The sequence below is a fragment of the Calliopsis andreniformis genome, unplaced genomic scaffold (genome assembly GCF_051401765.1).
Source record: "Calliopsis andreniformis isolate RMS-2024a unplaced genomic scaffold, iyCalAndr_principal scaffold0022, whole genome shotgun sequence".
Lineage (NCBI taxonomy): Eukaryota > Metazoa > Arthropoda > Insecta > Hymenoptera > Andrenidae > Calliopsis > Calliopsis andreniformis.
The window spans coordinates 882,423-906,072 of record NW_027480432.1 but is presented as its reverse complement, the minus strand read 5'-3'; the positions used below and the strand labels follow the sequence as shown (position 1 = coordinate 906,072).

The following is a 23,650-nucleotide window of genomic DNA, read 5'->3' as shown; positions in this document are numbered from 1 at the left end:
TGAAATCGACATGGCAATTCGGGAAAGTGCACGTTACGAAGCCATGAGAAAAATCTTATGGCACGTCGGCCATTACCGCGCAACCACAATCATTTGTGACGGATAAAGCCACGCATTACGAAAGATTCCTCGGCGCGGGATCTCAGTCGGCCCTCCCCCGTCCATCCCCGCGAATTCAAGCGGCCGATAAAGTCCCTATAAATTTAAAGGATCGTCCGGGGCCAGAGATTCCATAAAACGATCGCTGTCTCGATCGTATCATCCCTCCTCCGTATTTACGTAGACCGAGATACGTATCTCGCGTCCATGTCCGGCGGAACGAGCCATCGAAGCGTTTTCATGCGGCGCGTACCCGTCGACGATGTGTGTTCCCTTGCCGTTTTCGATCGTAACGCGACAATGTCGAGGCCGAGGAATGTGCGCACCCCCGCGAGAATTCGATTTCGCGCACGAATAAACGTAAATGTTCCCGGGTACCAGCTTTTCAGGAACCCCCTGTGTTCGCAATGTTGTTCGGTGTACGTTCCACCTCCCTTTCTCTCCCTTGCCGCGTGCTTACCCGCACGGTACTGAACAGAGCGCGGTGACGTTTCGGAGGAACGCATTCGTTAGGTTATCACGCGGTTCCCACCTGGATTTCTAGTTGATTTATTAGTAATGAAAATATTCAAGCGCGAGAGGTTTCAGCGAAAGTAATCGGCAAATGAGCAATCTTTCAATATCGCGATTGCTTGTTCATTTAATTCGGCAAAGTGGCTCCCCTGTTCCTAGCTCTTGGACGCGAAGTTCCAAAGCCCTTTGAGGTCAGAGAGATTGTCCAGTGAGTTCTCGATAGGTCACGATGGCTGATCAGCTCGACAGGGGGTGAGTGTCTCGACTGTGCTCGTCGCATCGATGAGACGCAGCTGCTCGAGCGAAGGGGGATCGCGCGATTGGGCTTGCTCGCGCGCGGAGGGGGCGGCCCTGGTAAGAGCGTGGGCCATGGCGTAATAAATTTCACCCGGTAAAAACGGCATGCTGGGTTACGAGAGATTGATGGAGCGACGCGCGAGGTGAGAGCGCGCGAGGCCCCGTAAGCGGCCTTTTGCCCACTGACAGTGATCATCAAAGCAGAAAAAGTTGCCACCCGGAAAGTTCGGCCCGCCGGACCGCCCTCGATTGAGGCTAACCGCTGTAATGACCGCGCCAGCCCTGGCCAGCTTGAAAATAATTTTGACTCAATTACGCGCGCCGGCTCTCGCCACGCTGCTCCGCTCCTCGCCGCGCCATGCTGCGCCGCGTACGGACTTTATTGTTTGTCGAAAAAGAACCGCCGAGGGTTAGCCGTGAACTCGATCTTCGAGGAACGTCTCCCGCTCGTTACGCTGCGTGACTCTCCTCCGTTCCCTCCGTTCGGATGTTTTCTTTAAGAATCGCCGCAGGAGCAACTTTCGAGCCCCTGTACCTCCCTAGCGCGTTTAATGGTCTTGAAAACGGAGCCTCCGTGTTATCGCGATTAACCCTTTTTTCCGAGCGAATGCTCGCCGCTGAGCCAGCATGGAGGATTCGACTGTGACGTCGTTTGATACGGGAGAGGTGATTGGCAACACGTGTGCGCGCGCCCCTGCGACGAGGGTACAGGGGTGAGCCTGGATGGCAGCTTATATCGCGGGCCCAACTCGTGATCGATTGGTTATTTAACGCTGACCGAGCCCAACTATTTGTCTAGCGAACTGTTCGCGATTCCAGTTACCCGTTTGTCACCTGCATTCAATTTCACGGTGACTACGTCGCGTTTCGGACTCCTAAACGAATGAAAGAAACGGCCGCCGCATCGACCAGATCAGAAACAGCACCCACGGGTCACACCTCCTCGGTGCATTCCTCTGCTAACACCCGCTGCGTTGCCTATCGCCAGGGGTTACAACTCAAGCCAAATCCATAGGCACGTGGAGCGTTTTACATCCATCTCCCTTCGAATCGTATATAACGCGAACCATCAAACCGCGCTTAAAGCAAACCGAGTTATTACGGGCAAATACGCGATAGCTGGTTCAGGGGGCGCGATGCCACGCTGTAAATCAACCGAGCGACTCGCTCGCCTCCCCTAACCGCCGATTAATATTTACATTACCCCCGACCAGTGTAGCCCAAGGTCCGGGTACGCAGACCCTAGGATCCTCCGAGGAATCGAAAGGAAGAGCTTCCCAGCTCTCTTCGTCGCGTCTCTCCTCCCTTTGCTCGGGAGCCAGTGGAGGAAGGTTCAGCAGAGTCTGCTGAGCAGACCTTGGGTTCGTCGATAGCTGCGGAAAAATCCGCGAGGGAGCGGGATAGGGACGGAACGGGAGACTCGAGGGATTCTGACGGATTATATTGACTCGTGAACAGGATGAATAAGCAACCGTGTTCCGAAGTGTATCGGGGGGCCGAGATGACGATGCTTTACGATCGAAGATAATGCGGCGAAGACTATACGCCAATTTCAGGCCGCGTTCCCCCCGGAGGGATTAATCGGCCCTCGTTTAAACCTTCGCCGCTGCCCGTGCTTCTTCCATTTTTTAAATCCTCCCGGCATCATCCTGCCCCCGTCCAACGAGAGGTGGTTCCACGCACACGTTGCCTTCGGTTCGCCTGAGAGCGCGCGCGCCCCTGCTTATAGGTAACTACTCTAATTATCGAGATCTCACGTAAAACGACTATGTAAACATAAATCGACAATCTTGTCGGGCAGAGGCATTAACTGCCCCCAACGAATGAATTTTTCTTCCGGTTGCGCGTCGTGTCCTTCACATCTTATTACGCCGATTAAGAGCTGCGTCTTCTCTCTGTCTTCGTTTCCAGACCACTAGTTCACCGACTATCGACTTTTTTCACTTTCGAGTCCTTCTCCCCTCCCCTTGCCCCGCTGTTATGGAAACGACCGTTCGGCCGTTTTCTCCTGCCGTCGCAATTAGCCGATTCCTTTCTCCATTCGATTTACGGCGATTTTAACAACGAGTCATGCTGCGAGTGGTTGCGTGCTACGTTTAGTTTGTTACTTGGTTGTCTTTTCGTCGCCACTGCAGGGCATTTAGAATTTCCTCCTCTCGTGTTCTCCACCTCTCCACTCCTTAATGCTAAACTAGCACAGCCCCGAAACCTCACTCATTCTGTTTTAAACTCCTCTTTACCAATTACGCTATACGCTCGATACCAGCACCATCAGCGTTTTGCTTTTCGCGCTCGACAGCTGACAATTGTATCAGCTCTTTGAAAGCCCCTCGGAAATCGCGTAGCTCTGATGCCTTTGTTGCTGACAAAGCCATTCCAGCGAGTTACCCTAATCGTTCTTAAAGATGGGCTACGGCTCGGAATCGTTTCACGCGAAGTCGATTCTTTCAGCGAAAGAACGGGCGCCGTTTTCCCGAGGCGATGGGCATTCGCGCACGCACGCGAAACGGGGAAAAATAGGCTCGTCGTCGAGCGGATAGGAATCGCAACTTTGTCCTCATTTTCAGTGCCGCGACACGATGCATTAACTGCGCCGTGCACCTGAAAGTACGAACATTATTAGAGGGTAGAACGATTTTAATAGGGTGCTCGGAGGGAAATCGCTGCGACGATAGCGGCCTCGCAAATTTCCATGCCCCCTTCCTTCGAGAGAACCCCCACGGTAGCTGGTGAGCTGTCGCTCAGCTCGATTGCCACGTTTGTAATTACACGGCGATAATATACCGCGCGGCGTTTTCGAGGAATCCTGTGAGCGTGTATTTAGATATAATACTAGGGAACGGCGTCGAACGCTGAAACGTTTTCGGGAGGTGAGCGTGGGGGAGAAGCTGGCGAGACGAAGCGAGGGGCGGCGAGAAGAGAGGTGCACAAAGGAAGAAAAGATAGAATATAGCGCGACGGTGAGGGCCGGAGGAGAGAGGCGGAGGAGGGTCGAAGGGAAACGGAATGGAGCGCGCACGCGAAAAAGGGCCCCGCGTAAATTGAAAGGGGGCACGGCTGTCTTGTTGTGTTTAAAAAGGCAATTTGCGGGCCTGAGATACGGCCTATATATTACGGCGCAACTGGTACGGGTGGTGGGAGATAGCTCGCTCGATAGCGCCCCTTTGCTCTCCTCGCCTGGACCAGACGGCCAACGAAAGGGGACTTTCCGTGGGCCTTACCGTGCCCCTTTGCCCAGGCTACACGCTCCGACTGTCTAGCGATGGACTCAACGTTCCCTCGTCCCTTCCATAGTTGGACCAAACTTTCGAGACGCGTCGAGCATTGCCTCGCAACTGGGAGTTCCGGAATAGTTTAATAACCGTCTCAACGGGTGGCTGAATGGCTTCCAAACCTGTGCACGTCAAAACCTTCCGCGTACCCACTTATCCCCACCCAGTCGCTTTTGAAAATTTCAACCTTGCAGAGCCTTCCAGCTACTTACAACTCTCTTCATCGATCACTCAAACGGGGTATCCCCAAATTGGAGCAACGATTGAAGGAAATTGCTCGAAAGTATGGCAGAGAGGTTCAACTGGCCATCGCTACTCGTACCCCTTTAGGCGTGCGCCCTGCTCCCCCTCGGGCCGCGAGGAGGGGCCCCTCATCCCCTCCACCAACATCCGGCAAATGCATTTCTTGTGTAGCGCTCTGCTCGTTTGCGGACGATACGATTTACTCGCCGCTATACAGTCGTATTCAAATATCTTCTTGCTGCGAGGTCGGCCCTTTGCGAGTTCTTTCCTTTCTTTCTCCTCCCTTCCCTCAGCCCCTTCGCCTTTGCCCAACTTCCTTTCTTCCGCCGCCGCTCTTTCACTTTTGCACGGTCTCGCTGCATACTTACGCGTAATCCACTTACCGTGATCGCAGTCCACTCGGACGACCACCTAATTCTCCGCCAGTTCCGAGTAATTGAAAGGCTCGTCTCGGCACGACCACTCGCTCGGTGGTTTAATTATTGGCGGGCTCTAACTCGCACGGCAAAGTTGCCAGCGACTCGGTGGCTTCGCAACGATGCTGCAGTGCTTCCATCGTTTGCGGCCGACGTTGCTTTCCCAGCATCGATCCCGTTGCGCGTTACGGTTTCTACGCGCGGAAATTTTGCCACGGGGAAAGTATGCGCGGAATGGAAGCCACCGATTCGTTGCTTTCCAGCTCGCCTCCACGGGCCAAATATTTCGCGCGGATTCCCCGGCGAGCTGCAATTTATACAAAGAATGCGGAGTAATTAATTATTTTTAGGTGGTCCATGGATCCCGCAGGGACGCCAATTTTTCTGCAGAGTTCTCGGTAACTCGGGGATCCATCGATCCTTCCTGTTTTACCGGCTCCATCTGCAGAGGCTTCCACGCCCCACCGTGGATGTCGCTCGCTGACCGAGCCCGATGACGCGCTAACGATGCTTGCATTTATTAACGTTAATGATCGGCCGAACTGCACAATTCTTCGGCTGCTCGTTTACGCGTTAATTTGCCTCCATTTACATGCCACCGACGTTCAGCCCGCGAAAGTGGAACGATACCTTTTCGCTGGGGGTATCTTAATGCTCGCGAGAAGGGAATCCTCTTGATGTCCGTGGTCGGGCAGACCTAGCTGCAGCAGCGCGTCCGCGCACGCTCATTTGCACAGAATGTGTGACAATTGTAATAAATCGTCGATCGATATCGATCTCCTTGGTGCGTTACTTACTAGCGCGATCTAGGAATCTTAGCATTCCGTGGCTGCTCGCTTCTTCGCTGCCCGGGTCGCAGTCATAAATTCCGCGCAGGACCCCAATTAACTTTATCGCAATCTGAACAAATTATACAAAATGCTGCCGATAGCTAAATCCACCGATGGCGACTGGGACACGTGACGAGATAACGCCTGGGGGAGAAAACGAGAACGCCAAAATGACAACAGATAACGTTTATTTTTCGCGGGGTCATGTCCGCCACAATTGCGTGCAATTCATTCTTTACGCGGCCCCCAAATAATTGCCCAATTCCCATACAACAACGTCGCACTCTTTTCTCCTGCCCTCCTTGGACTCCTCCTCCTAGTTTCATTTCCCGCGAACGCGCTTCTGTTATTCCACGGTGTATTAAACACGGAGTTGAATCGATTTGACAGGTCGTACCAATGGTGTCCAAGGGTAAACTGCGTTTTCCCCACTTTGGCAACAGGCAAATGATTGGATGCTGGATTGGATAATTGAAAGATCTAGGACCTCGTAAGATGCAATTGTAAATCATATCCAGATGCATTCTGTCTCGGTCCGCGCAGAATAATGCTGGTATTCGCCAGGTTGAAAGGGGCACTAAGAACTTGACGCACGAGATAGTTACATGTTATCTTCCAGTGGCTACTTGATCATTAAACGGAGATTAATTTTCGATCTCACCCGTCGAATACCTATATCACTCAGCTTTCTCGGAATCAACTGCTTCAACAACGATGCGCTTCTTCAAATATTTCAACATTTAACGTCCATTTGTCCAAGATAATTCCTGGTAAGTCCCTTCCGCAAAGCAACCAGGATGGCTCGCGGATTCGGAATGTTAATGTAATGGTCCAGAGAGCGAGTCGAGGCAGACAGGTATGATTAATACCGACAAACAGCATCCCGGCATTTGTTCAAACTTTCCTCCTATTAATCTTATTATGTCGCGCGCGTGTAAGCGTTCCGGAAGTTTACTCGACGTTTCGACCGCGACGCTACGTATCCAGCTAATCGCTAATTTATGTGTGTCGCGTCTGTTTGCGCGTCAACAGCGTACGAGCGCTCCGCGATGCTTAAGGTGCGTGTACGTTAGGGGACAAATCGCGAAAGATTTGTCGCAGAACAGAGTAAAGAAACGTTTTGCGCTTTTTTTGCAACGTTTACTGTAGGCAAGTGACCATTCTGTGACAGTCCCCTGCCCCTCCATTTGCCGCAAGACCTCATGGCAAGTAAAATAAGACAGCGGCAGCGTTGAGCAAGTCGGAATTTATTTTCGATTGCGAATAGTTTGAAAGCGCGTAATGAGGAGAGCAGCTCGCAAGACGAGGAGCCGCGACACCGCCCTCGCGTATACTAATTTTCGCGGCGCTCTCGAACGAGTCTCTGTCGCGTGACAAATTGAAACACCGAGAATATTTACCATCAGAGGGTGAAACTGCCTCGTTTCCAGCCTTTCCCGCAAATATTGTTCTTTCCCGTTTCACTGCAATTCGTGGAAACTGTTCTCGTGTACGATTTCGAAGAGATTGTTGCTTCTGTAAGTAAATGCCTCAGTTTCACTTCAGAATGTTTTGAATCGTGTGATTCTGAACCAAATTTGCGCTCGAAATTTGTAAAAGCTCGTAGTGTCAAGATCTTGACAAGTAGAATTAGATTCCCATACGAAGCAGCATTTTCAAACGTCAATCGGTTCCTTTTAAACCACGTGTCGGTGGAAACTCGTCGTCAGGTCTGTTTATTTATTAAATATTTGCTCGCGTTAAGCAGAGGCTCGCTTTCCACCGAAGAAGATCAACCCGCAAAGGTGGAAGTTCACCTGCAAGACCTGCACGAGCGGTCCTCCCGATTTCGGAAAATCAATGTTTGCTCGTCGAGGTAAATGAGACTTTCTCTCCCTTGCGTATGCTGTTGAGAGTCGTAACGCGGAATGTTGATATAACGGTTCGCTGAACAAGAAAAGCGTCCCCAGACTCGGTCTTCTGTATTTCCACAACCACTGGTTAGGAGTTTGTTGGTACACATGTTAGGGAGAAGTTCTCAAAATTTCACCTCTTGCTGAAGGATTAATCGAATTTTCTTTTGCGTGAAAATCGTGGTTTTGCACAAAGGTCTTTGCTGTCATGTTAGCTGCCGTACGATACTAGAGTAATTCAGTGGCAAGTTTTTTCTGAGCAGGAAGGATGAGTCCCTTGAAATGGCCTCGCAGTAGCAATGAAATGGATCGTTAAACCCTTGCCTCGTGGAGACGATCCACACTCGCGGACCGGGCTACTTTACAAATACTGGAGCATTAATCATTGCGTCATCGAAGTTAACGAAGGAAAAAGAGTTGAAGCTTTTTGGCAATCATCGCTTCGTTACTTTTTCTGCCGATAATCAATGAAAAATCAATCCCAAGTGAAAATCGATGAGGAATCCAATATCGCGCATCAGCTGTTTACCTTGTCTTCCCTGTTGTAAGAATGGAAAGCGCTCGAGCGTAATCCATTTCACACAACATAGCAGCAGATGCAAATTCTCTGGCCCCACACCCCAGCGGCGTTCGATCAGCGGCGGCGGGTGTAGGGACATGTTGCTAGCAAAAGCTACCAGCGTGTCCCTCTCCCTTCAGTTTCGTTTTCGCCGTGTTCCGGCGCGTTTACGTATCGCGCAAAAACCGTGGTACAGCGTGGCCGGTGCGTTGAACTCGGCAGAGAGTTCTGTCAGTCTCTCTGTCTCTCTTGGGACCGTTTCAGTATTTGACTGTTCGAGCGGGAGGTGGGAAGGGAACTCCCTCGTTCGTCGTCTCCTCCACGGTATCAGGCCGTCTCTCTGTCCGCCTCCCGTATCCTCGTATCGCGGCCTTCCTCCCTCCGCCGGCGCGAGCGTCTCTCGGCGTTGCGCTCCCGGCTGCACTTCGACTCCTGTCGAGACGACAGAACGCCATAAGCAACCAATTTAAATGTAAATTGAAAACCACCGCGGCATACAAATTGTTCGACTCGCCGTCAAAAAATACTGCGAGCAAAGATCAAACGGAAGACAAGACGCGCGAGAGGGTAGCTCCCTCGCTCTCGAGACCGCGGGCCCTCGACGCGGCCGAGATAGAACGAGAAAAGACGGGCTGATAAATTCTTCTTTAAATATTTGCCTTCGTGCGAGCACGAGGCGAGCACGAGGCGAGCCTCCTCTTCGGGAGGTGCCGTTTAGCGCCTGGCCCGCGCCGCGAAAACCGATTGGCTCCACGGTTCTTCCTCTCGGGCCCCGTACTCTGGGGCTACTACTGGCAAGTCTATTTCTCGATGCTTGTCAACTTCAATATTCCTTCTGAGGGTTCACTTGTCAGAGGATAATGCAGACTTCGCCACTTCTTTTTTCATCCCTCCCTTTTGGCTACTGTGAACGAATGAAGCGCACGGAAACGCGTGAAAGGAACTTCTGATTCTGCAAGGGTGCAGTGTACGCGACTCGTTGAAAAATTCAGCGGGTTGGACCGAGCCGAGAGCAGGAAATGCAGCGATGGAAATGGGCTGAAAGGGATTCGGTTCTCTATTTCGTTTTGTCAGATTTTAGAGCCGCCTATTTTGTTCGGCAGGAAAAACGGTATTTGTTGGAGCCACCGCGGTGCAAGTAAAACCGTGTCCTGTAGAATGAAAAAGTGGCTATTGAAAAAAGTGGGCAGATTGACGCGAAAGTTGCTCGAACAGATCTGCTTAAAAACGCGAAATGGTCAGAAGCACTTTTCAGGTTTTCGAGAGGATCGCGAAGAATTGTCGCGCGGGTAGCCCGAAACCGGATCGTTTTGTTCTCCACTGAGAATTTCCATCGACTGGGAACCGGCCGCCTCATTGCGAGGAATTAATTTCCCATTCCAGAGTGGACGAAGAAGCGAGGGCAGGGACGGACGAGGAGCGGGTCGACTTACCATAATTTTGGTAGCAGCGGATCGTTCCCTTGACTGGCTGTTGAATATTCCCTCGCTTATTAGAAAGGGTTTCTGTAATCGACGCCAGACACGAGCGAGAGCCCGCCTGTGGCAGAGGTGTAGCCGCCAGTCAAATGGATTCCAATTAAAGTAATAACGAATCCGGCGTACCGTTTCGTCGCAAATAATCGAGCGTGGATCGAGAGGGCCGCGACGCGCGACGTGTCCCCTTTCGTTTCCCTTCGCCCCTCCGTCTACGTCGACTCGATACAAGAAAAAAGAGAGCGGCGAACGGGTGGACGTCGAATTTAAATCGGTCGAATTAACGAAACGACGAAGCCGGCTCTCGTTCGCGAGGCGACGATAAATTTCTAGGAGGAACAGGTCGAACCCGCTTCTGCGGGAACGATTCGCGGCGAAACTTTTCCACCCCCGTGTCCCCTGAGCCGGGCGCAGGGAATTCGTCGAAACGATTTTCGATGGGGAGCCGCGGTCGAGTCGCGCGCACAATAATTCAAATTACCTGGTCCGCTGTGCGCCTACGGACAAGCGTAAATTTAAATTTCTGAAATGGCACGTCCAGCCGATAGGAGCGAGAGCTTGTTAGCAAACCGAGGGCCATCAACATAATTAACCCCCCTCTAAGTGGAGACGCCTGTGTATCATTATTAGTACATGCGCGGCCGATGTTATGGGCTTCGAATGTGCTTACGAGAATTTAGGGCTGCGTCAGGTGTCCTGATTTAGCCGGCGCTAATGCGAAATATCCAATTAAACGGTAATGGAGCCTTTATCGTATCCGCACGGACATCGGTCCGCGGAATTTCGCGGGAAGACCACCCCTTGCGACACTGCTCCGCTACGTGTGGGCCCTCTCCTGGTTTCGCGTAATCTTTTTGCCTGTGCTCGATAGCCAGACGTGGATCAAAGGTAGGAGGTGCACCCTCAATTCAAATGGGACACCCTGTGCATCTTCCTTCTCCTCTCGAGGCTTCTTAAATCGTCTGACCAACGTCTTTTGATGCGTTTATCTTGCAGTTCGCAACGGCTACTCGTGCGTACCTGTTGCTCTGTCGGAGGGCCTCGACATCCGATTGAACACTGCAGCCAGGGCGGTCCGGTACGGGGTGAACGGCGTGGAGGTGTGGGCCGCACCCTCTCGTAGCCCCCACACAAATCACACGGTGTACAAGGCGGACGCGGTGCTGGTCACGCTGCCCTTGGGCGTCCTGAAGGCTTCCGCCCCGCCGTCCGCAGTCGCCTTCAACCCGCCGCTTCCGGACTGGAAGTCCCAGGCTATTCAGAGGCTCGGCTTTGGCAATTTAAATAAGGTAAGTCCTCCCCCCAGCCAGCTAGCGGCAAGCGGCAGAGGGCAGCGCTCGTTGGCCCTCGCGGACCCGCTGATTTATGCGCCCGACCGCCCGACCGCCCGACGAAAACGACGATCGAACTTGTCGAGTGGACCGGAATGAGATATATTGTGAGCAGGCGGCCTCTTTCGTCGCGAGAGCGCCGGTGACGTGGCTCGTGTCGCTTCTTACGCCACGGGACACGTTCCTTTTACGGCCTCCCGAATGCGCGCCGCTTTTACGACTGCTGCCAATGCCCATGCGCCCTCTTCCTGAGAAACCGAAATTAAAGGTTCATCGTGCCGAGGAAATGCTCGACCGCTGTCAGGATTCCGCCAACGATAGCCTCTCGAACGGAATAAATTCTGGGTAATTTGGATGAATCGAGCGAGAGACGCGGGACCGTTCCGACGATTCCGGGAGATCTGTCTTCGAGGTCTCTCTCGTGATTCGCGATTGCTGATTTATGTAGGGAAATTGCAACCTAATTTTTCTAGACTTTCCTGAGACTCGGATTAGATCGGATTAGATAAGTCCCAGTCGTATAACAGGATTCCTCCGAAAAGACAAGAAATCACAGACTTCTCCCCGTAAGAGGCAACCTCTAAAATCCTAAATCCGAAAGAGACTCCGCTGTTCCCATCGAGCAGGGGCCAGAAATCTCCAGCTATGTCCCAGAACTCATATCGCAACTTCTCGAACACTCGAAATCCCAAGGAGGGTTGCTAGTCCACTTCCATCAGCCGAAAGCAAGAACCCTCTTCGCGCGATCAATCCCCAAGTTCGCGAGCCCCGGGACACGGAGGATCCACGGTTCCCATCGTCGTCCCCGTCGAGAATAATCGTCGCGGCCGCGCTCCAGATTCCAAGGGATGAAGTTAAACGCCACTATATCCGTCACGCGTCAGGTGGTGCTGTGCTTCGAGCGGATCTTCTGGGACCCTACCGCCAATTTGTTCGGCCACGTGGGAAGCACGACCGCGTCGCGTGGCGAGCTTTTCTTGTTCTGGAACTTGTACAAGGCGCCGGTGCTTCTGGCGTTGGTGGCTGGCGAGGCAGCTTGTGTCATGGAGAACGTCAGCGACGACGTGATAGTTGGACGTTGCATCGCTGTCCTCAAGGTGAGCAAGTTCCTCGAGTTCCAATCGAACTGGTGAAATTGTTATTGCAACGTCAATTCTTCCAGGGTATCTTCGGGAATCAAGTAGTCCCCCAGCCTCGAGAGAGCGTGGTGACGAGATGGAGGGCAGACCCCTGGGCACGAGGATCCTACAGTTTCGTCGCGGTCGGCAGTTCCGGCAGCGATTACGATCTCTTGGCAGCGCCTGTCGCGCCTCCGCCTACTCCTGGCGCCCCGACCCCGCAGCCGAGAGTCTTTTTCGCAGGTAAATATTTATCTTTCACGGTGTTCGAGCGGCCGCTTCTTTTCTCTCCTCGGACACTTTGGCTTCTTTTTTCGCGAGATGAACGTGACGCTTTTATGGTCACTTAAAACTTTTACGCCTTTTTGCGCGAAGGGGTTGCATGACCTTTTACGTTAAGCTCTCAAGGCTTAATCACTTAATTCAGATACACTGTATGTAGTAGCACGTTGGGTTCTCGATGCTGGTAGCAACCTCGAGGTTGCTAATGGGTAGTAAAAAGCAGAAAGTAACAGTAGATGTGGAAGCTTTGATTTTGATTCAAGGGTATCTCGATGATTCCTTGGATCACTTTCACAAAAAAGTGTCGCACAACACGGACTTATGTGCTTTCAGGCGAGCATACTATTCGAAACTACCCTGCGACCGTCCATGGAGCTTTCCTGAGTGGTCTGCGCGAAGGTGGACGCATCGCGGATCAGCTCTGTGGAAGTCCATACGCTCCACCAGCGATGTCCACTTCTACTGCACCTACCTCTGGAATTCCACCCGCGACCACTGGCACCAGCACTACGCCTTAATGTCCCCGTGGAGAATGCAGCGTTCTCCATTGACTTCTGGTCATCTTAGATGATGCAGGATTCTCGTACCGGGGCCACTCGTGCTTCGATCCCAGCTACGATTTTAGCTGTCGACATTAATTTTACTTAAACTAGCTTATTTCTAGACGCGATTTAGATAGGGAAATCTGTCTACTGGTAATCACGCAACTTGATTCCACCGACACGGATCATGCGTTATTAACTTTGACATGGTTCTCTGGTTGATCGAGCATTGATTTTTAAGAAACGTAAGATTAATGATTAAACGTAGAACGATGCGGTAAAGAATCGGAGGACCATGGCAGAGCGACGATTGGGTCATGATAGAAGAGAGAATCGTGCCTTTGATATGTTTTATCTTAATCACATTCACCAATCTTTCTAGTTTGTACGATAGAATGTCATACGTTCAGTTCATATCAATTCATTGTACCTCTAACTATTTTATTATATGAAATGATCCTTTCTATTCGCTTGGAAATCAGTATATGCTTCTTAGACGTCCCTGTCAGGACTCGCTGGCCTATATACCATGCTTCCGTTATCTTCCTGCAGCGTCATGACACTTCTCTTGCCCTTTTTCATTCGTCATTTACGCCACACTCAATAGCGAATCGTAGTATTACGGACGAAGACGTGTTTGCAGAAGTTGAGACTTTAACTTCACCGATCTACTTCTGTTATCGATGACTTAACACGTACAAAGAACGTGGAAGTACGAAGATGAATCTCGAGGAGACGATTTCGTTCAAGAATCACGTTCACCAGTGACCATTCCAGGAAGAGTGAAACCCAACCCCTCGCGATCCAACGTTCTTTCGAGTCCGCAAGCTCGAATCGAGCGGGGAATCTTTCACGTCGAACGCACACGTACGTCTGAAAACGCTTCGCTACCATGGAACGCTTCCATCGTTCGGAAATAACTCGCGGAAGACGGCCAGCCGCAATCCCTATTGAGCCGAGGACGCCTCGCGACACGGGATCTCGCGCGTGTTGGCGTGAAACCGTATCGAATGCCTGTTCGCGACACCGAGCGCGCGTAAGAATGTGTAAAAAGAACGATTTATGTACGAACGAGCCTATGTATTACAATTAAAGGCAGAGAATTGTTACGAAATCTGAGAGAGGATGAACTTTGTCTTTCAACGCGTCTATCACCCTTAGCTAGTCTTGGTAATCTCTGGGGACTTGCAGTCGCGATAGTGTGTTGAAGGCGACTGTAAGCTTCAGATGCGCCCGTTTCGATATCCATTTCAACGACGATTGCCCGGCGGTCGAGTGACGAGCTGGCATTGTACGGACGCCTCGGATCCGCAGCATCTTCGTCGCCCTCGAGGCGTTCTCTCTGTTGTTCGAGGAACACTCGTCGGGTAAGTTAAGCTGCACAATAGGAAATGTCAATGTCTCAAGAGAGGATTCCTGGCGACTATTCGCGGCAGAAATAGGTGGTGATCGCTTTGCACTCCTCGCGTTCACTGGTCTCTTTCCGCCGAACACCTCTAGATTGGGACAAAATGTTCTCTTCTACTCTTTTGCTGACTACCATCCCATTCCTTCGACTTCCCCTCCTCCTGGGTTAGGTCGTACGTGGGGGAATCGCGGATTTCCGTGGAGAATGATGTAGAAGAGGAGCAGCTATCATTGAATAATTATGCATGGGGTCTGCGTTCCCGCAAGAGCCCCACACTACCAAAAATTAAACGCACAAATACTCTCGTTAGGAGTACTTACAGGCTTCAGCTCGTGGCCTCTCGCCTGGGGGAACCACCTCGTTGATCATGGTGTCCCCTGCGCCAGGTTAGTATGAAACCACCTGTCTCCTTGGCCTCGTCATTAGCCCTCTCGATTGCAGTTTCACCTTCGAGAAACTGTGAAAAACGAGACTCCATCCATCGGAAAAGTACGTAAACTATTGCAATAGTTGACTGGCGAATCAATGATTGATACGATCGACTCACTGGGTGGCTGATAAAACACGATCTCCCTGTGATCCAATTTCCCTCGAGATTTTTCAAAGTGGGAACTAACTCTGTGGATGGGTTCACAATGTCTCCATAGGATGAAAGAGAACCCATTAAAAGAAGGTTTGAATTTTCGCGAGAAAGTCGTGCATCGAATCGAATCAACGGCAGAGACGGAAACAAGGGAAGAAAATGATTGGCGCTGCGTGGGTGGAGGGTGAATCGAAGCTCGAGCATAATTTGCGACTCCGACGCGTGCAATCGCACCGCTCTTCCGGGCTCCGCGAAATTTCCTGCCTAAATCGGGGATATTGTAAGCTTGATTACTTCGATATAGATATTGCGTTACAGCCGTGCCCGCCGGCGTGTAATCGAACTACGCCGAGTCTCGTAAACTCGATGAACTTGAAAGACGAGCCACCTCTCGTCCCTAAAGTCCCGAACTTCTAGTCAGCGCGCAATGTTAGCACTTTGCCGTCGAGTTACCCCCGCTGCCCCTGCCTCTGATCCTCGCGATTTTACCAGGTTTCTGCCGGGGATAATTACTTTCTTCCCGCGAAAACGCCGCCCAGCTATTCGATAATTTCCGGTCCCTTCGAAACATCGAAGTGCAAAGTGGATAATTCTCCAAGTACCCCTGGTCGAAGATTGAAGAAAACTTCAGGGACGTCGACAGAGTTGGTCGTTTGCGATTGAGCTTGGTATTTCGCTCGCTTCGTTGGGAAATTGAATAAAACTACGTGGAACTCTTGATTTCGTTGCTTTATGTTCTTCCTTGCTTCCTAGCCTTTAGTGAAATTCTGCTTGAGAAACTTTCAAAACTGTTACTTTTCGTTCCACTAGATCTTGCAACTTTTTTGACCTTAGCTCTTCTCTATTTCAACGTTTTACTTCCTCTGAATAATATTAATTTTTTACCTTCGAAAAGACAACCTATATGATTTAACATTAGAAAACATTTCGGTCCCATTTTCCGCCATTCGAAAACTTTGAATTATGGCATCCGAGAACAGCAATACAAAACTCCTTTGGAAAGCCATTAATTTACACAGACGATCCAATTACGATACGAACGACGGTCCTTTCAAGCACAATTCACCGCCTTGAAGCGAGTTCGCGCGCGCCAGTCACGTTCCACGGCATTGAGCAACATCCAAGTGTACCCAGCCTAACGGAACCGTAACTAGACCGCCAGTGCAAATCGACCCTGCCTGCACGCGGCCCCCCCGAGCTCAAATATTAATTCAATAGGTCCGTGAATCGTCATAGTAACCGTAAACATCGACTCGAGCCCTGATCTGTCCAAGAACACGAGGTCGAACCTCTAGCAGACTTGACCGAGTTAAGTTCATTTCCCAGGAGACATGTCGCAGAAGTTGGTGAAGGTTCAATGCGGCCCTCTGAAGCCGCGGAAGTGTGGCACAACCGTGATTGGCAGTCCAAATACGCCTCTTGGCTACAGACTGCGCGAGAGATCCAACTGTAGGCTCGTGGAGTTCGAGGATAAATCAGCGCACGAAAGGTTCGAGGAGGAGAGGAGGAAGGAATATGAGCAGCTGATCAAGACATGGGAATTTGAGTCGCATACGGACAGACGGATCAGCCGGAAGAAAGTCTGGCAGCACGTTCAGCAAGGTATTAGCGAAGATGCCGTACGTTCGCTTGATGTAAGTGAAAGTTGCGCTTAGGAGAAGTGTATCTAGGGGCCTCGTGAGCTGGAAAGTGGCTCTAGATTGGCTGCTGACTGCGGAATCTTGCGGTGCAGCTTTGCGTGAGGTCAGGCGAGAAGGGATATCCCTAAGCACTCTGGTGAATGAAACGTAATTGAAGGAGAGATGTTCTGTACCGTTTTGGAAGCTGAAGAATATCTGAAAAAATTGCCTTGCAAGATTATAATTGATATGCTCGCGATTTAAATTTAGATCAACTCCTTTGTTCCTCAGGCATGTCAGCTTACGAAGAAGGGGTGAATACGCGACGAGAAAAGCTGAGGGAGATCCTGCTGCGAGAGGAAATGGGCCTAACTCGCGAGGTGGTCGATCAGGCACAGCACGGAGACGACGCGAGAATGGATGAGATGCGCCAAAGGAAGGAGGAGTTGCATAAGGAGCAGGAAGAACAACGCCTGGCCTTGGTGGCAGCGAAGAGGATGCAGCAGTACCTCGCGCAGGTACCAGAGATTCGACAGAAGCTGGTGAAGAAGTCTACAGTTGAAGCGAAATTGGGGAATCTAGCTCAGATGGCGGATAACGAGGCCAAGAGGCAGGCAGACAAGGAGTTGGATAGACTATGGCACGAACTGATGCTGAAGGACGTCGAAGCGAAGAAGGAAAGAGAAGTGGAAGAGGCAAAGAAGCGCTGCTTGGTCCAGCAAGAGACGTTAACGACTTTGGCGAAGCAGATGGCGGGTAAGTTGGCCCTCGAGGAGCAGAAGAAGCAACTACTGAAGGAGGACATGGAGTATATGGAGCAAGTGAGAGAGATGTTACGCAAGGAGGAGCTGGAGAGATTGGAAAAGGAGCGACAGAACAGAGAAAATCTGAAGAGAGACTTACAGGAGCAAATTCTGCTTGCCAAGAGACGACTAGCCGAGCAAGCCCAGAAGGAAAAAGAAATGGAACAGCTGCAACTGATCCTCGATGCGCAAGAGATGGCGAAGGAACAGAGCAAGATCCAGGAGACGAGCGCAGCTTTGCGCAGGGAGCTACTGGCGTATCTGCAGTACCTAGAGGACCTCAGGAAGGAGGAAGTCAGAAGGAACGTCGAGGTTGATCGTATAGTGGAGCAGGCGATGAAGGACGCCAGCCTCAGACGCGATCTCGCGGTGAAGGAATTCAAGGAGGCCAGGCAGAGAGGCCTTCAGGAGGTTCTTCGAGGTCTCGAGGAACAGCTGAGGTTGAAAAGCGAAAAGGAAAAGGAGGAGCTCGAGCAACGGAGGCTGGAGAAAGAGGCGTTGGAGAAAGAAATGGAGCTGGAGGCGAAGTTGGCCGCTAATGCCAAGGAGGAGGCGAAGTGCAGAAGATTGTGTTACAGAAAAGAACTGGAGGAGCAGTGGAAGCTGGCCGACGAAGCTCGTCGTCAGGCCGCTGGAGAGGACGAGAAATTCCGCCTCGAAGAAGAGAAGCGTCAGGAGGAGTACCAGAAACTCACTGAAGAATTACTGAAGGCTTCTGAGAACATCACCCCTCATCCTTTCAAGATTTTGCTGAAGGAGTGTGCAGCTCGTTACGCTGCGGAGAAAGAGGGTCACTGCTATTGTCCTCCTCCTCTAAATGGAGAGTGATTTCATTAAAGATTATATACGTTCTTCACTTTTATACTTTTTCATAGCCAGACAAAACTTACATCGAGTCGCAAGATGTTAAACTAGTGTAAGATGGAATTTTTAATAATAAAGTATTCTGCCTTTACGAAACGATGTACTCTCCTTCATTCCTCGTTTTAAAATGATCCATTGCGATGATCTATAGCGCAGATGGTACTTCGAGCACCATCTGTGGCGAACAACCAAACTATTGTCCGCCTCGCTCACTGGTAACGCAGATCTCTGCGTTGCTATCGATCCTCCAAGAGTCTCGACACTTTTCTACAGACATTTTTTCAAACTTTTTTTGAAAATTATTTTAGTAAGCAAGCAGATATCTCACCAAACAAGCCATATTAATATAATTGTAATGCAACGCTGTTTAACATTCTGTTTAATGCATGCAAACTCTCGAGCGGTTTGCCCAACGAGATGCGAAAAATAATAAACGCAAACAGCTTTGCGTATCGATTCACCGCATGCAAGTTGTTGTAAATTTCGTTGAATTATCATAGCATCGAAGCCAAAATTCGCGCAACCGAGTGGCGCGTGAATAATTTCGTCATCGAAGCGCGTATTGTTCGCGACGGGGCTGCAACGCGATTTGCATTAAAATAATTACAGTCTGCTTTTCGATGCGGTGCTTGTGTATAACAAGATATTTACGTGCCGATCGACGGTCGCCAGTTTCCTCCTCTCTTTCGTATCCATTTGCAACGCGACGCTAAACTCGAGTCTCTTGCACCTCCTCCGGGCAATCGCTTTGAAATTCACAGTGAACCAGTCCGAAGTGCAAATTGACACCCGAATTCGATTGAATAACATAACTTACTAGACTCGAGCGGAGACCGTAAATTACCTCTGGTCGTTCGATTGCTGGAAAATACGCGACACGAAGCGCACTGAACAGGAGAGCGGAATTAATGAGGGCACGATCAAAAGTTAAACGCGAATCGTTTGTCTTAACTTCCAATTTCACTTTTCTTCTTGTACACTTGTCCTAGCTTCTCATAGAATATCTCCAATCTCTATTTTCTTCAAACTTCATTACATTCCTCGTGCACTATTTACAACGTTGAAGCAATTTCGTTGAATCCTCGAAACGCGCAGCGTAATTTCACTCTGGTATCGTATAACAGCGTAGCATGGCAGCATCCTTAACGAAAACGAAGAAGCTTAGGTGGATGGGGGTGGCTCAAACCCGTTTAACGTAGAATTTGAAGTATGAATACGGATCAGGGTCTGTAGCAAGAGCGTTGTAGTCATGGGTGTTGCCAGGGTATTCATATATTCGCGGCACTCGACCGTCTTCGGGCTTTGCTTGTCTGCTTCTTTCGCGAATGCTAATGCGCGTATACGCGGGCCGTATTACGGTACGCGCGGCACGTTTAGCCACGCCACCAGCCGCAATTCAGACCGTCGGGGTTATCTTTATAACGATGGAAAAACTTTGCCGGCTCCGACTCCCCTGTCGTTAGGACCAGACGATCCCCTTTATCGGCATCAACCCTTTTCATCTTTCACTTTTATCTCCAATAGTGGCTAATAAGTTACCCCTGGTGATTGGAGCCTTGACATGGAAAGTAGGCCAATGACGAACTTGTAAGATGACATCTTCCCGAGGTCGATTCACGAGACCGAAACTTGCTGTTTTCTTGTCGACAGTCTTAGATAATTGCTCGGAAAGCAATACTAATTTTCTCTAAATAACCCCAGGGAGTGGCGCTTAGGCAAACGCTGTGTAGCTTACTTAGCCAGCGATCGTGACATTACAGCGCCGAGGGGTTGCTTGGAAGGATGTCAGATATTAAAGCCTATTCTGTAGGAAAGGCCAGCACAAATGGTCGCGAAGCCCCTTTCATCCCTCGATCATTATCAGTTCCCTCTATACGATGCTTGCACCCCTAACGAGCAACTCGATGCAGCAGGGGTTAATCGGCGGGCCAAGCGTTTCGAGGTAGTCGATTCAAAGCTATCGCAGCGAAACCGTGTGGGCATTCGTCGGCATGATTGATCGAACCAGGCATTGCGGTTTGTCTCGGGATCCCGAGCTTCGCTCCCGAGGCTAGGGGGTCGCAGTCGTAGCGACCTGCGATCGCTTTGAGCATCGTCGGAGACCCAGAGGATGCCAGGACATTTCTTCCGTCTCTTCTCCCAAGCAATTCTCTCGCTCGGCTGCCTCGAGACGGCTGCACCTGCACGCGTGTGCACTTCTCAGACAGACAGCGTCCAGGGGGAGGCAGCGACGAGTCGGCGACGAGTCGGCGTCGAGTCGGCGACAGGGATAAAGCAAAACGAAGGGGAAAGGGTAAGGCTCAGATGCGATGGGAGAGGTAAGGAGGAACGGGACTCCAATAAGACGTGCGGTAGCGAGTAAAAGGGTGGAAGATGATGCGAGACGTAATGCTAGGGGTGGGCTGAAGAAATAAATAAACATCTAGAGAGGAAAGAATTCACGAAAACCATAAGCTGAACATTGCAAAATGAAAAGGAAGGTGGGGCCGAAAAGCATTCTAAGAGAAATAGAAGGAACAGGAAGATTACTACAGGAAGAAAGGGCAAGAAAGACCCTCCAATGATGGGACATGGAAGAGAATAAAAGAAGCGAAGAAGTTTAACGAAAGAACGTTTATATGGAGAAAGGGGTAAAGAGCGAGCCGACGAGAAGGGGAAGCAGAAGAAGAAGAAGAAGAAGAAGAGAAAAGAGAGGGAGGGATTGCGGACTCGCAGGAGCGAATGGACTTCGCCTCTGGGGATGTTCTTTTGACAGTCATGTCGCTGTCGTCTCCTAAGGTCCCCCGACGGCGTTGCATTAATCTTCTTCTTCCGACCCCGCCTTATTGAAAATTCTACAGAGCGCTTCACAGTTTTTACCACCGACCCGCCCTTTGTACCCTGCCATCCCCTCCACTAACACCCCCTTGGCTCCACCGGGACGCACATCACCTACGAATTCACCTGCGAGAGTCGATCGTCGCGGCTTCCGTTTCGTTTCGTTCCCTTTCGCTGGATATCCCTTTGGGCTGTGGAGTCTAAGCGAATGGTAACTTCACTTCCAACAACAAATTTAGAAGCGACGGCTTTGAACGAAGCTGAAAAGCGGGATAGCACTTTTTCCAAAATCATAATCAGCCTTGCGCGATCACGCTTTTTAATATATTCCCTAATTTTTTACTTGGAGAATATTGCATTAATCGACGAATTAAAAAATAGCAAACAAACGGAAAGAAGTTGCCGGTAGGGCAAGGGGGAGACTCGACTACGCAGCCCTGGGCGGGCCGAAACCCGCGATGGGAATGTTAATTAAGGGTGTGTAACCCTCGCAGCCGTGATAATAGGCTGCAGTCGTTGTCATTTTTCCTCTTAATGCCGTTGACAGGGCGCATAGCTGCGAACAAAGCTCACGACACGAAGTCGACGACCATACCAGAAGAAAAAACCGTGTTGAGAGGGAATGGGTACAATGGCAACGATAGTCTCTTGTCTGCTATGGGCTTTCGTTAACTATGGATCAACTGTTTCATTCCAAATAATGCACTGACAATGCAGTTTTGTTGCATGGACAGTTTTTCCTCAAATTTTTGAGGAATTTCTTTAACTTTAAAATTCCTCAAAATTTTCCCCGCAATCCCGAAAGATTTTCGTATATCAGCTAATGCAGGAACTAGCAAGGAGCAGGAATTCCAATTGTTCCACGAGCAATTTCCAACGATTCCTCCGACGTCAAGTGCGGATTTATAGAGATCCCGACGAGATCCAGGGTGCATTAACGCCCAGAACGCAGCTCGCGCTGGCTACTTCGGATTATTCTACGGGCGTGAAATCGCCGTGTTCATATTCGAGCGTAAGCGATGCATCCCGACGCGCATGGAATCCCTGGGAACGCGAGGCGTTTCAACGCGCCCTATCGTATTAAGAACTGACAAATCACAAGGGACTCGTAAACCGCTGAGTCGCGACCTAGAGTTTCGAAAAAAATTAATATTACGATTTTGATCGATCTTTCATGTCGATACGCGTTGGCAAAATACGTCACTTGTCTGATTTCTCGTTGGAAATTAGTTTCCAGTCGTTCCGGAAAATTAGGTTTCCCCGTGAAACGTTTTTATTTGCTTTTCTTAGGAAAAATTTTTCTGGGTTGTACTGTCTCATCGAGATATACGATTCTAGAAATCCTGGAATGTCGAGGTTAGCCAGGAGGAAAGCTTATTCCGTTTTCTGAAAAATGTTTCATTTCGCAGCGCTGATTTTTGACTTGGGTGTTAAGGAAAGAAGGAACGACGAAATGTAGCTAAAATATGCATTGAAAAAAAGGACAAAATCTTGCGCGCTTAGGTTTGATTTACATTACCAAATATTTGCAATTTGACCAAATTTTTCACGTTTAAACACTGATGTAAATCAAGTTGCAAAGTCCAGCTGGTGATAAATGTCTCTTGTAGTTTGCTTCGCGTGACAAATGCAGCTCTGAGTATTCAGCAGAAAATGAAAACAGAAAAAATGGTAAAAGTTTAAAATGATTGCAAATTCTGCATCTTGTTACCAATTTTCAAAAAGTTTTCGCTATATAAAATAATGCAAACTGAGGGTGAAATTCAATTCTCAAACGATGAAATTGAAGTCTGCCCTTTCCTGCTCGTGTTTCTCATTAGGATCCATGAAGTTCCATTCCACACGCCTCCAGCCGAGCTCCAGGCTGTTATCAATCAGCCTTATCGATAAGCCCCTGCTCCTCCCGTTGGCCTGATGACGCGTGCACGAGTCGCGCCTCGCGATGCCCGATAAGCGCGTCGCGACGTCGTGACTCGTGGAGTAAGATGGGCACAGAGTCTTCCCTAGGAGGGCGGAGTTAATCCGGCGTTAATGCGCCGGGAAATTGGTAACGTTGTTCCTGTTACCGCGGGTGGCCTACTATCCTTCCTCTCAAGACGTCATTCATCATAAAAAAAAGCAGGAAGGGGAGCAACGGGGTGTCCCAGGATCGAGAAGGGTGGAAAGAGATCGGGGCGATGATTAATTTTGGAAATGGAGGGAACTCGTCTCTGATCGAAGATGGAGACGAACGGGAGAGTTTCGGAATTACTCTAGACTCGACGAAATGCAACGTGGTCGAGGGTTTCCAACCGTTTCCACCCTTTTCTTGATCTCTCCTCTTGCCTATCCCCTTTTGCTTCGTTTCGTCGTAGATCGTCCTTTCGATATCTCGATAGGTCTCGTATTTTAGGTTCGATGGCTTGAGAAAAGGGGGCATCGAAGAATTGCCGCATGGAAATTGGGTAGATTAACCCCTTTGTGCGGCGCTCCGTAAATCGGTCCTTGTCGATGAACAGCTTGTGTCGGGTTGCAATAGTATATCGTTAAATGTGACGTATATGGCCATTTGCGTTTTAGGAAGTGGAATATTCTTTTATACATCCGTCATGCTTATCGTTCAATTGCAATTTTCCAATTTTAAGTGCGACCTCTTTCAACCCAACTATTTCCCAAGTTTACGATGCTTCCCGACGTATAGAGTATCT

At 50.0% G+C, this 23,650-nt stretch overlaps 2 protein-coding genes and 1 non-coding gene across 4 annotated transcripts in view; 2 read left to right on the top strand and 1 right to left on the bottom strand.

The window, feature by feature from the left end:
* The window catches only part of Su(var)3-3 (lysine-specific histone demethylase Su(var)3-3), a 79,617-nt gene extending 66,718 nt beyond the window's left edge, over nucleotides 1-12,899 (top strand). Inside the window, exons 11-14 of one of the 2 annotated variants that reach the window (XM_076391440.1) lie at nucleotides 10,593-10,885; nucleotides 11,812-12,024; nucleotides 12,090-12,288; nucleotides 12,661-12,899. In XM_076391440.1, the coding sequence (XP_076247555.1) occupies nucleotides 10,593-10,885; nucleotides 11,812-12,024; nucleotides 12,090-12,288; nucleotides 12,661-12,845 (890 nt within the window). In that variant the 3' untranslated portion in view covers nucleotides 12,846-12,899. The remainder of the gene's footprint in view (nucleotides 1-10,592; nucleotides 10,886-11,811; nucleotides 12,025-12,089; nucleotides 12,289-12,660) is intronic. The other variant, XM_076391441.1, reaches the window with a different exon arrangement.
* A 1,622-nt stretch (nucleotides 12,900-14,521) lies between these two features.
* Nucleotides 14,522-14,671, bottom strand: LOC143187415 (U1 spliceosomal RNA). The gene has a single exon (XR_013003201.1). It is a non-coding gene; the product is annotated as a U1 spliceosomal RNA (small nuclear RNA).
* A 2,023-nt stretch (nucleotides 14,672-16,694) lies between these two features.
* On the top strand, nucleotides 16,695-18,110 carry LOC143186644 (uncharacterized). The gene has a single exon (XM_076390353.1). It carries the CDS (start codon nucleotides 16,773-16,775, stop codon nucleotides 18,108-18,110), a length of 1,338 nt encoding a protein of 445 aa, XP_076246468.1. The 5' UTR covers nucleotides 16,695-16,772.
* The last annotated feature ends 5,540 nt before the right edge of the window (nucleotides 18,111-23,650 follow it).

Excerpts from the sequence above, each read along its gene's own strand:
- LOC143186644 (XM_076390353.1), top strand. The coding sequence starts at position 16,773 with ATGTCAGCTTACGAAGAAGGGGTGAATACGCGACGAGAAAAGCTGAGG.